The 13,407-nt window shown below is 37.6% G+C and overlaps 1 protein-coding gene across 13 annotated transcripts in view; it reads right to left on the minus strand.

Moving 5' to 3' along the window:
* KLHL3 (kelch like family member 3) overlaps nucleotides 1-13,407 on the minus strand; it is a 260,598-nt gene that overhangs the window by 230,394 nt on the left and 16,797 nt on the right. For all 13 annotated transcript variants that reach the window (XM_074313559.1, XM_074313563.1, XM_074313558.1 and 10 more), the window contains exon 2: nucleotides 6,278-6,429. In XM_074313559.1, the coding sequence (XP_074169660.1) occupies nucleotides 6,278-6,306 (29 nt within the window). In that variant the 5' untranslated portion in view covers nucleotides 6,307-6,429. The remainder of the gene's footprint in view (nucleotides 1-6,277; nucleotides 6,430-13,407) is intronic.

Genomic DNA, 13,407 nt, shown 5'->3' on the forward strand with positions numbered 1-13,407 from the left:
AAAGTTAAAAAAAAAAAAAAAAGACTACAGTGGCTTTAGCAAGAGAACTTAATACTTAAGAGGGAGCTTTCTTTTACAAAGTATTCCTTTTATGAAAGGGGGAATGGTTGGAATGTTTGGTTTTATCACTTACCAAATGATTTCTGAAAGATTTCTTTTCATAAATAAATAGTATTTTAAACTGTTTAAGTAATTCTAAAGCTCGGCTCATCTTTCAAACCTCTGTGATCTGGAGTCGCAGTCTAAGCCACAGTCCCAAGTGCTGACTGCGTTTGCTTTTAGCTCCAATGTTCATCTTTCTTTCTCTTAACCTCTCATGAAATTTCATCTATTCTACTAATTATGAAAAACGGAGATTTTAAAGCATGATTAAACCCTGAGGTTTAAAAAATATTTAAAAAGAGCAAACAGACCTAAAAGAAACCTTAGGGACCATTTCACTTGTCATTAGATATGAGATCACTAAGATCCCGGTCTTGCCCAAGGTCATATAACTAATTAATGACAGATCTAGAATCAAATCTATATTTCCTCAATCCTGACCTAGTGCTTTCTCTCCCCTACTATATGGATGGCCTTTCTATATTTTTATCCATTTCTATACAATCTTCAGACAAAGACTGTTTAACTCATGCTAACCAGTGGCATATCCCAAAGTAAGAGGCAGGGCATTTCTTGGTTCGATTATCACTGTCTCATTTCATTGGTTGAAGATCAGGAATAGGAGACGGGAAGTCCTGTTTAGCCTCCTCATGTAATGGATTAAATGATAACATGAGCTGTCTAGAGCCTGGCCCATGAAGTTTGATTGTTCATGTTTAGAACTCGAAAACAGCTGGAATATTAGGGGATCCTAGTATTACCTTCCCTTTATAAGGCTTGGATCTTCTCTTTTTTGTTCTTATTAGCCTGGGGACATGGAACAATTTCAAGGTGGGCAAAAACCTGAATCTTATCCACCACCAAAACTATTCTGCTGATGTTTTCTGGCTTCTATTTGAGATATGCAAAGGGGCTTAGAGGAAATTACAGCCTCTTGAACCAACTGGCCTTGTATTTATTCGTAAGGCATGTTTTTTCCAAGAAGTTCCAAAAGTTTCATACACACTCTCTCACTTAAACTTTCGCTTCCCCTGAGGGAAGCATTTCATTTTTACCTTCCTGCCACAGCCAGTTTCCCTGCTGTGTATAGGGTTTCTCTCCAGGGTCTGATATTTAAAGGTTAGACTCTCTAGAAGCCACAAACATTCTCCACTGAAGTCTCAGCCACTATTGCCAACAAAGCAAATCCATTCATGCAACAATAACTCACTGAACATCTTGTATCTGCCTGGTACTCTTCTAGGCATTATGATACCAGAGTGAACAAAACAGACTATGTCTCTGCCCTCATGGTGCTCACATGCAAAGTAAAAGGACTGTTTCATCACCCAATGAATTCAGAACCATATATACATAGTATCCTGGTAAAAGAAAAAAGAAAAGAAAAAAAAACACCAGTCTCAACTACTCAGACTAATTTTTTTAATTATTAAATTTTAAATTTATCTGGTATTACAGATACCAGATAGCACTATAGTCCATTTGCTAGAGGCCTTTATGGATTGTACTAGAAGTCAGGAGATTTGGATTATAATCCTGACTCTTACCAACAGATTGCATAACCTTGAACAAATAATACAATCTCTCTGACCCTTATTGTTTTATTGTCTGAAGATGTTAGACAAGAAGATTTCCCATATCTTCTCTTGGTCTGCAGTTCTGTAACTGGTTAACTTCACCCAAGATGACCGGTATGGTGTTAGGACTTACTGGCGAGGTCAGAAGAGGAGGAATCTTTCTTTTATCAATTACTTTTATTTGCGGGATGGAGTTGAGGGAAACAGCGCAAAGCAACACATACCCTCTAGCACAACTATTAATAGCCTCTCCCTATGCAACAATCTATAAAATTAATCAACTCCACACCTACTATGTGTTTGACACTGGGCTACATATTTTGCGGATGGGAGACAGATGGAAAGATCCCTGATCTTAAGGAGCTTCCAAATGAAAGTACACAATGGTAAACACCCTGTTTCCCCGAAAATGAGACTAGCCAGACAATCAGCTCTCATGCATCTTTTGGAGCAAACATTAATATAAGACCCGGTATTATATTACATATTATATTATATCATATCATATCATATCATATCATATCATATCATATCATATCATATCATATTATATTATACTACAGACCTGGTCTTGTATTATAAAATAAGACCAGGTCTTATATTAATTTTTGCTCCAAAAGACGCGTTAGAGCTGATTGTCCAGCTAGGTCTTATTTTCGGGGAAACACGGCAGCTAAAAACAAAAGTGTATTAGAGAGGTTATAAGTTCACAAGGGAAGAAAATCAAGGAGAGCTAGATTAGAAACGTCTGAGGAAAGGTGGAACTTCACCTGGATCTACATATAACAACCACTATCACAACAATAATAGTAGCTAATAGTTATTGAGCGCTTGATATGTGGCACAGTATGAGTTTTAAGTGCTTTGGTGGGCTATCTCATTTAATCCTCCAAACAACTCTGGAAATAAACACTATTATTGTACCTATTTTGCAAATCAAGAAACCGAGGCTTAGAGGGATACCTAATATACCTAACAAATGGTATAAATCCAGGCAATCTAACCCGAGCATTCCACACCACTGAATGGTTATGGAATGCTTTCCCCACATATGAGATAAAGGGATAAGCACATCTCTGGCACACAGTTTAGTGTTCCATAAATGTTAGTTCCTTTTTCTATCCATCCCCCACCACTATTCATCCCATCTCTAATGCCCATCTCCAACTCACATGCACACACACACACACCTCATGCTTTTCAATTTTAACATTTGTCAAAGTTCAGTTGAAGGTCCACGCTGAGCAGGAAGCTTTCCTGAGCCACTCAAGCTTCTGTCTCCTCTGAAATCCTAACACTTGCTCCTAACAGCCTGTGGGTGACAATGTGCTGTCTTGTTACATACCTGACACTACTTAATATCTTATGACATTAAAGTTTCTGATGTCTTATGGCATTACTTCAGAAGGTACCTATATTATTATTACACATCTTTGCACTACTAAGCTTTTCATATATTGCCACTTTGTCAGCTAACTGCAAACTCCTTTATTTTGCTTCTGGGGTCTTGCCCTCTGAATATATGCCCTCTAATGATGCCCTCTGAAATGATGTTTTTGGGAAATGACTGAGTGCCCCTGCTGGGCGCAAGTGCTATTGATCTGTAAAGGTAAACATCTGGAGTTTTTAAACTGAGAATATTAAAGTAGTTCCATCTTAGTCAAGAATTCATATGTTCTGGGTTGACCTGCTGTCTATAACTAACTAGTTTGCTGGTCCTGGTTTGAATACTTGAACTAAATTTTACTGAATTCCAGTGAAATGTAGACAAAAATGTCTTTTTTCCCTTTCTAGATACCCAGGGAAGAAAACATTTTCTTCAGGATTTGGAATATGCTACAAAAATGTCAGAGTAAGTACAAAATGTGCATGTCAATGTGCATTTGTTGTATATGAATATAGGGGAAATTCTACTTTTAAAAAATGCACCAAAAATATTCCCAAACTTTAAAGTGATTATTTTTATAAGTGACTTCTTATGCACAACGTAAGTGTTTAGTAAAAGCCCACTGATTATGAAAGACAAAGGAAGTTTGAAGTGAAACTATTAGGAGACATAATCTACTAATAATTGGTCAAAAAGAAAGAAAGCTGAAATTATGCAAATCACAAGAAAAATAGGATTATAGGTAAACAATTGTGATACATTCAAATGTACACAGTTAGGCATTTCAATCAAAGCTGCCTCTAATCTTTCTTTCACTGGATTGTGTTTGGTTTTGTTTCCCCCACAGGATAAAGAAGAAAACCGCCAGAGTTTCGCTAACCATCAATTCCCCCGTTAATGAAACCTCCAACATCAGATCAAGTTATTCTACCTTAGTTCAACCATTGTGTATTGACCCCCAGAGGGTAGGTTTGGCTTTAAAAGCCTTCTGAGGGGTCCCAGTAATGGAGGCACAGGCCCAGAGGAGAAGTTGCATTGATTAATGCAACTTTCTTGAAAAGTAGTATACATGAGGAGAGTCTCCAGCTGCATGACCTCAGGAAGAATAACAAAAAAAGCCATGGGTCTCAGAAATAACTCCATGGTAGTTCTGTGGGTTTGCCATTTGTCTGTGTGCCAGTCCAAAGGGGACAGTTGTTTCTAGGAGCTCAGTCCCATAACAGAGTATTTCAACTATGCAAGGAATTAGTTCCCTATTTAAAAAGGAGGGGGGAGAGGGGTATGCTTTTTCAAAAACCAAAAAGATACAAGAGCAACTGTATGGGGGGGGGGAAATCTAGTCAGTAAAATTTAGAAACTTTTAATATACAATCCCATTTCTCAACTGTAATTTCCCAGTGTTCTATTTCACCATCTCAGCTGATGGAATGCTAGAGGGGAGAGTAAAAAAGGTGGCATTGGAGCAGACATCCAAACTGACATTTAAATTAGAAGCATCTTTCTTTTCAAAATGGAAACAGGGTGTGGTTGGTAGCAGCTGAAACTGATCCAGTTAGTTCATGGCCACGGTGCACCGAGGTTTCAGGGCCTTGACAATACAGATTATAGTAGCTCTTCTATTTCCTAAACCAGATGCAGAGTCCCTGCAGCAGCCTGTCAGGACCCACTTGTGTTGCAGCCCCTGTGTTTACCAAGGTAACCTATCCATACTGCATGATGGAGTTTGCATTTGACAGATCCATTACAGGCATATCGAAAGGATAAAGAGGAAGAAAGGGGAAACTAGAAAGGACCTCAGAGCTTATAATTTTGTAAAGGAGAAAACTGAGTTTTTGTCACAGAGCAACCCCTGTCACAGACTGATTTATCCTATGCTCTTTAGACTTTCGCTCTGTGTCAATCCTCCAGTTCTGCAGTGCAGTGCTCAGACTGTCCTCTCCAAGCAGATTATGCTCTTGCCTGACCTCAAGTTTTATCAGATTCTCCCAACGAGCTACAAGATGCCCTTCTGAAGAAGGCAATGAGCAAAGCAATATCTATTTCCTGCTTTGGTCACACTCAGAGACCAGGAATGAGAAAGCTGTTTTATCACCCATCGGCAAACAGCAGGATTCAATCGGCTTTAACCAAACTAAGGGTGAAAATCCTCTGAGCTCTCTGACCGCTGCTCGCTCATTCCCCCCCTCCCGAACCGCCCCCCCCTCCCCCAACACCACCACCAATTTCCCAACCTGACAGAACTGGAATCACTGCCCATTGCTGACCCAAATATGAGAAGCAGGGCAGGGACTAAGCCTGTACCCGATACAGAATGGGAGACATAGGAAGCAATGTCATTAAAAGTAAGGAGTACTTCTATCAGTGCTGGAAGCTTGCTTTCAACAGACACTGTCAGGCACATATACCATTACCTCACGAGTGTCCCCTCCTACTGAATTCCTTCCTGTGATATGCAGCCCTAGGCTGGTGGTCATTATGTCTCAACCAGTTCTCACCTGATAGAAGGACCTCCGATATTCCCTCTCTGGTCTCAGGGCCAACTTATAACCTGAAATGTTAATTCTAGATTCTAGAGGGCCCTGGGGCTGGGAATAGGACAGGGGGGAAATGAGGATTTAAGAAGAAAATTTACCACAAATGCTCACGTACACATTGTGAGACTAAACTAGTTATTGTTAATAAACACTTTCTATGTATCAATGTAACTCTTCATTCTTTAAAGAAAGTTTTCAGATTATTTATCTGAAATGAGCCTCAAACCCTCCAGGTGGGCTGAGCATTTTGGTAGCCCTATTTCACAGGTACAAAGCCAGAGTTCCACAGGGGTTAAAAGTCCTATAATCAGCTTCAACCAGCTGGTGACAGAGTTGAGAGGCCAAAGTCCTCTAAGTCATGATTCAGAATCCTTAACAAATTACAAGACTACACATGCTACTTGACCAAAAATAAAGATTAAATCTGTGACTATATAGGTACTCAACAAAATAATACAATAAAGTGAAGATTTTTCAACTAATCTGTTTTCTATTTTGATAAATGGCTCTTGGAGGAGTGAATAACTTTCTCATAAACACAACTCTATGAAATTAAGATAAAAATAACTTATACCTGACTGTAGAGCACACTATAAAGCACAAAAAAATGCCCAGCAACTCCTTGTTTTGATTAAGATACAGTGAGTCAATAATTATAAAAAACCTTGCACACTTACTTCAATTTTTGTCCGAAATTATTGTACATGAAACAGTTTCTCCCATTCTGTGAATTGTTTGTTCTTCAGCATCTTCAAGACATCTCTACAACCAGAGGTCAATTTGTCGTGTTTGAATGCCGAGTCCAGGCCACAGCCACAGTTGAAGTTCACTGGTACAGAGAAAAAGAACAGATAGCCGACTCAGAGGACTTCCGGATTCTGAGGAAAAGTATCGTGATAAACTTCTCAATTTGCTTTTTATTCTAATTAACTTTGAAATTTATTAATAATTCATGTTTTAAAGTTTAACAGATGATTTGTTCCAGACTCAGATATTCGTATTGTTAATTGTTATTTCAAATCCAAATGATTCCTCAACAAAAAAACTAAAGACAGCTGTTTTGTTTTCATGAAACAATAATTTTGATATCTGTGAAAAGACTGGCTATTTTCATAAACTAATCTTAACTATCCTAATGAGTTCTTGGCATACAAACAAGAAAAAAATGTGAGAATATATTTTTTAAAGAGTAAAACAAATGAAAACTGATGCATAACATTCTAAATACTTTATTGTGTGTGTCCCACCGAGTAACTAATTTAGGAAAGGGTAAAAAATATGATATCTCTTATGCTAAACACTGAGTTTACACTTTATAAATCATTTCTCATTTAATCCTCACATCAATATTTTGAGGTATGTGTTATTATCTTCATTTTATAAGTAATAAAACTAAAATCAGAAACTTTAAATGTCTTGCCCAAGGTCACAAAGCTAGTAAATGCTGAAGGCAGAGTTCAAGCCCAAGATAGGTATGGCACCAAGTAAAGAAAATATATTCATTTAAATATGAATTCAAAACAACTGAACATTTCCACATCACATTAAAGAAGAAACATCTCCATTATGCAATATATTTCTTTTTAACATAACATTTACTGCATTTTGTGCAACTCAGTAATACAAATTATAATAAATCTCAAAAATATATAACATAAAAAAGAAATTTAAAATTACCTATATTCTCACTACCCAGAAACAATTATTATTCACCTTTAGTGAATTTTTCTACAGTACTACTACAGTATTTTTATAATGCAATATTCAACTTTAATTAGAGAGATTAAAAGAAAAGGATTCTTTTGGGATAAAGAGGCTGCCTCAGGATTAGTGTTTCAGTAATGGTTCACACTCAGAGAAGAGACATTATCTCAGAGATGAAGAACAAAGGCCCAGAGAAGGAAAGTAATTTTCAAAGTCACAGAGCAATGTAGTGGCAGAACAGGACTAAAATACAGTTCTTCTAGCACCCTGCCCAGTGTTTGTTCCTTTATGCTCCTTTTGTGAGTTTCTACAGAATTTATGGTCTGTGACTCCAGATTACAGTCAACCTTGTATTTGCTTCAAGTTATTTCTCATATACACATGGCCCCTTCTCCCAACTAAACTGATTGTCATGATTTAAATTCTCTGTTCTCTTGTTTTCTCTTTCAGAAGCTTGTTTATCATCCATTCCTGGTAAGCAGAATTTTTCAATGTTTTGATAATAAATGATCAAATCAAAATTAGCATCAGAAGACTTTGTCTCCTAAATCACTTTTGCCTTCATGAACATTTTGGAGCTACTCTATGCCAACTCTTGAACACACACAAGAAACAAGATAACTGGGATCTTTAACACTTTGTAAGCGGGCATTTTCCCGCCAAATCGTGTCGTAACGCAGGGCTTTTTTGACATTTTCTCGCCAAAATTAGACTTTCCGTAAAGTATTCATATCTTTCGATCTATTTGATATTTTTCTATGAAACTTTCAGTGTTTTAGTTTAAAAAGAGGTCTCTATTTATTTACTTTGCAAAATTTTTGCCGGTTCCAACTAGAGGCGATATGACGAGTTTACTCATTTCCCACAAAAAATGTGTTATTAAGTGCATTTATCTATTCATTCACTTAACATGCATTTACTGAGGACAGACTAAGGCCAGGTTCCATTATTGCCCATAGCCCCTGCCCTCATCGAGCATGCATTCTTCCATGCACTCCACCTGGCATAGTATTTGTGCCTCTTGAGCTGTACACAGAGGTGACCTAACATCAAATTGCTGATGGTCTAAGAAATAGGTATGGTGCCCATCACACAGAGCCCATCACTGTATTAACATTAAGTCTAACTACCATGGCAATGATCATTTTTAGGTCAGTTCAGAAAATCTTTCTATGGGACCTTTATGCTAAGCACTAATGCTACAGAAATCTAGAAGTGAAGGAATAAAGTGTGATTCCTGTTTTCAAGGAACTCAGTCTAGTACAGAAAACGTGTCTGAGAGGCAGGTGATAGGGATCATGCTGGTTGTTTTAAGATGTATTTTTAAGATTTATCTTCATAAGCCTATTCAAAGACAAAAAATCTAATCAGATGTTGTTGTTTTTAAATCTCAGGAATACTCTATTTATTCCCAGTACCTAACACTCCCTGACATCCTCCCACACTATTTGTTTGCTAATTCAGGGCACCAAATATTCTAGTCATGTTGAATCTCTTCCCTTTACAGAGGAAGTCTGCACCTTGATTATCACAGAAGCATTTCCTGAAGACTCTGGGGAATTCAAGTGCGTTGCAAAAAATGAGGCCGGGACTGTAGTCTCCACAGCAAGACTCTTAGTTTCCCCAGGTAATTACTCTTCATGATCTAGCTCCCTGCTCCATCCAATTCAACCTGAGCCAAGAGGAAGAGTGTCTGTTTCTATCTGAACTGGTGACTAATTGTATTTTTCAGAAGGAAAAGAAATGGAGAAATCAGAGAGTTCACCGAAGTTCCCCAAGAGGAAATTTTCTCCAAAAATAGCTTCCTTTCCCTGGAGCAGTGACAGCTACACAAAAGACAAAAATCCAGACAACACCCTAATAAACCTCAAACCAACTATTCCTGAACCAGCCAATCATACTGAACGTGAGATCCAGATTCCAAAAGAGGATTTCTACCCTATCAATGAAAATTCCTCTGGGCTACAACCACAATGGTAAGGGCAGACAGACCTAACATTCACTCATGCAACAACTATTCTTGGTTCTGCAGATAGAATAGTGAACCTGACAAGTCTCCTGCCCTCAGGGAGCCTGCATTCTGAACTGAATCACATTAACTGTCATTTCTCTCTTGTTCTCCTACATGCATTTCACCAAGGATGAAACAGTAAGTCGGGTGCTTAGAGTCATATTTAAGGGTTTATTACAGGGATTTACTGAAGAAAAAAAAATTAACAATGCTCAAAATGGCACAAGATTTTTAAGAAGTGGAATCTTTTTCCAAAATAGAATTCAGTGTCCTATCTCAATATAAATATGTAAAACATTTTGTGATAAAGGTTTCTTCATGATCAGTCTTAGAATTATCCTTGCATTCAGAGGACAAATGTATAAATGGAAAGGCAATTCAGTAAGTAAATCTGCCAACCAGGCTATGTTTAAAACAATACAACGCACCACGAGCCTCACTCCCTAAACACAAATCTCAAACTAAAATATTGATTTTAAAAAAATCTAAAAGTCATATAAAAATTGTTTTAACAGTATTTAATAACATAGTCCACTCAATATTTTACCAGCCTAAAGTTACCTTTAGGTTAAATTTAGGTTATACACATTTAATATAACTTAATAAATCAGCATTCTTGACTAGCTACCTAGAACTAAGTGTAACCTCTGTTAATTACAAAATAAAGATATTGGAATCTCTTTTAAGAAGAGATTTCTTGAGTAATATTTGGGTTTATTAAGTGAGAGAAATATATCATGTTAGAGACAGACGGAATCAGAGGTCATCTATGTGAAGTTCCTCATTCTACAAATGACTAAAAAATGTAGGTGATTGGCTCATATCGTTGAGTGCTAGTTCCTCATGCTTCCTTGACCTTGGGATAGATAATTCTCCAAGTATTTCTTGCAATGAAGACAGTGAGGGCAAGAGTTTGGACCTGAAGATCAACAGACCTGGAACAATGTATGTGACATACATAGTAGTCATAGAAATCAATAGATAGTAGCTATTACTTCACTGCATTTTTTTTTTTTTTTAAGCAGGACCAGTTTATCTCTAATAACAGTGATTTCTCGGTTGGTCTCCTGGAACCCCTTTAGCTTCTGGGATCTCTAATTGCCTTAGCAGTAGCTACCCCTATAAATAAAGTTTCCTCGTGGGGTCAAGGAAGAACGGGAGTGTGGAACAATAGATAAGACTGCAAGTTATTCAACATTTATTAAGCACATTCTATGTGTTTGTCAGTTTCTCTACTGGACTTGCCTTGGGAAGATGGCCAATACTGATTATCTAAAACTTTTCTCCATGAGTACCTGTGTTTAGCAGTAAGCCTTTAAGACTTAAAAAGACTTTGAATTTATAATATCTTTCATAGGAGATTACCACCTTTTTCATTAATAAAACCTTCTATGGGGGAAAATTACGGTAAATTTCCATAAAAGCTAACAAGATTTTATGGAATGTCTACCATGAGTTACACTGCACTAGGCAAGATAAATAATAAACAGTCCCTTCCTCAGGAAAAAAGTTAACCTAACTGAGGAGACATACTATGCCACATAATAGTCCATTATGATTTCCTGTTTCATTTGAGTCGCTCAGCAACCCTCTGATTTAGGTTAGTACAAGAGATGCTATCTTTGTTTTTCGGTTAATTATTAAAGCTCAGAGAGTTTAAGCAACCTGTCTAAGATTACACAGTAAGTATGTACAGTGGGCACTAAGACTCAAGTCTCCAAAATAAAAAGATCAATGTGTCTAGAAAGTTGTGGAACTTAACCAAATTAATGCTACCATTTTTACCGTTCGACTCCAAACCCAGTGAAGACCCATTATTATTTCTTGCTTGAGAAGACTATGAGTCAGTGCTAGAATGGATATTTCAAATTACAAGTGCTACAGTGGGATTCCCTTTCACTATATGTCTATGCAGAACTTCAGCAATCACAGTGCATTAAGCATAACCTGAAAATAAAATGTTCTTCACTCTTTAGTCCTTTCATCTTCAATGGGACATTTCCCTTCTCAGTTGATATAGCAGAAATTACCTTCATCGCACACATCTGACTTTAGAAGAAGCTCACAGCACCCTTTTTACAATAGCATATATACTTCACATTTTAAAAAACAAGGGCTATAAATGAAGAGGGAATGAATGAGTGACAGTTAAACAGCTACCCTTCCACTGATGATGGGACAAAAAGGAATTCCCTTAAAATGCAGCAGGAAATGTTTCAGTGAGATAGTAGGAAATTACCTACATTTTCTAGGGCATTAGAATGACTTGCCAGAGGCTCTTACTGATAATTTAGAGAAAGCACCAGGAAAAAGTTGTCTTTGGAGGCAGGTTGGAACATGGTTCACCCATTTGACATCTCAATGATTCTTTCAGGTTTAGGATGATTTTTCTCAAATAAGCCATTCACATTTGTGAGAAAACAACATTCAACAAAGCAAACCAAACATTAAAAAGTAGAAAAACAGACTCATAATGGATTACTAAGTATAGCCCCTATATTTAATGGTCTGCAAATGGAGTCATCAAAGAGGACCTTCCTTACCTTTCCCAAATCACTTCCTGACCCCCCATTGCAATGAGAACCTTAGCCTAGATATACCATGGAACTACTACACTGTAACCAATGTTATATCTTACAAAGGCCTAGGGAAAAGAAGAGGCAAACCTTAAAGGATTAAAGAGTAAAATTTGACAGTTTATCCTGGGCGTCTTCCCTATTTGGCTGGTAGGGAATATCTCAAACTTTTAGGTACTAAGAGACCTGACTCTAGTGTCTCCTCCCCCTTGCCCCAATCAAAACCTCTCAGAAAGAAATCAAATATCCGTGACATACACCACATTTGAAGTGCCCAGAATAGTGCCTGATTCATAGTGAGTGCTATACGTGGTTACTCTTATTTTTATTGTCATTTGCATTTACATTTTAAGTCCTTCTAATTTGGATTAAAAGACTTCTTCCCTGTCAATGGAATCTGAATTATCAGCAGATGTGGAGAAATATTTTGGGAAATTCCTGAAATAAGACTTTCTAGGCAAACACCTACACATCAAGTCTAGTGTGCTTTTTCTACTAAGTAATGGCTGCATGCCCAGGCATCAATTACCAAACTTTCTCTGAACACCAAAGGAAGATACACCTACATAGTCAGCTGTGAAGAATTTTATGTGGCTCATATGTGCTCAAACATCTATTTGTTGGGCCCTAATGTACACAGTAACCAAATCAAGACTAGAGTACTCATGAGGGAAGGAAATAAATACATATGCTTTAAACAATAGAACCACACCAAAACTGAAGCCACTAAAAGGGGATAATTCCACTCAACTGGCCTGATCCTCATGCCACCTAATCTTCTCCACCATCTCTTTCGTTGACTTAAAATTTTCTTCCTCTGTTTAAGTATTTACTTCCCTGCACAAAAAATGGAAACCTAAGTATCACGATGGTCTCCTTGGTAAAATGACAAAGGAAAATGTATACCTGCTAGAAGGAAGGGAGATAAAGGAGAGTTGACAGCACAGAATCCTAGTGGTATAGATTATTTGTTTGGTAGTTTAAGTGTTTCGGAAACTTTTAGAATAAAATTACAAGGTCAAGGCAGCATAATGCCATATAGATTCAGAAAACTTGCCAAAGATATCAAATCGTATTTTTCCACACCCTCCCACCTTCCCAGTGACACACCACCGTCAATCACCCAGCTCTCCTGCCTTTAGCCAGACCACACCCCCTTTCCTGAAACAATCTGCTTGATCCCTGCTCCACCCCCACTCATGTTTAGCAAGGGGGGGAAAAAGCCTTCAGATGAACAACTCTCCAATACAAATCAATTTGGACCCCATCCATCACTGGTCTAATTCCTGGAGGAGTCTTATGAGATACACCACCAGTCGTAGAATATATGAAGGGATTCATAGTCCTTCTTTCTTCAACAGGGACGTCAAAGCCCCCACCATGATAAAAGAAATTGAGTTTTCTTTATACCTTTTCCCATTTCCCAATTCACTGCTCTTCCCCCAAGAGCTTGTTAAAGCTCATAGTTAAAATTCACATCTAAAATAAAAAGGCCTGCAAGAGAAGCTCATGTAAT

The sequence above is a fragment of the Rhinolophus sinicus genome, linkage group LG10 (assembly GCF_036562045.2).
Source record: "Rhinolophus sinicus isolate RSC01 linkage group LG10, ASM3656204v1, whole genome shotgun sequence".
In the NCBI taxonomy this organism is placed as follows: domain Eukaryota; kingdom Metazoa; phylum Chordata; class Mammalia; order Chiroptera; family Rhinolophidae; genus Rhinolophus; species Rhinolophus sinicus.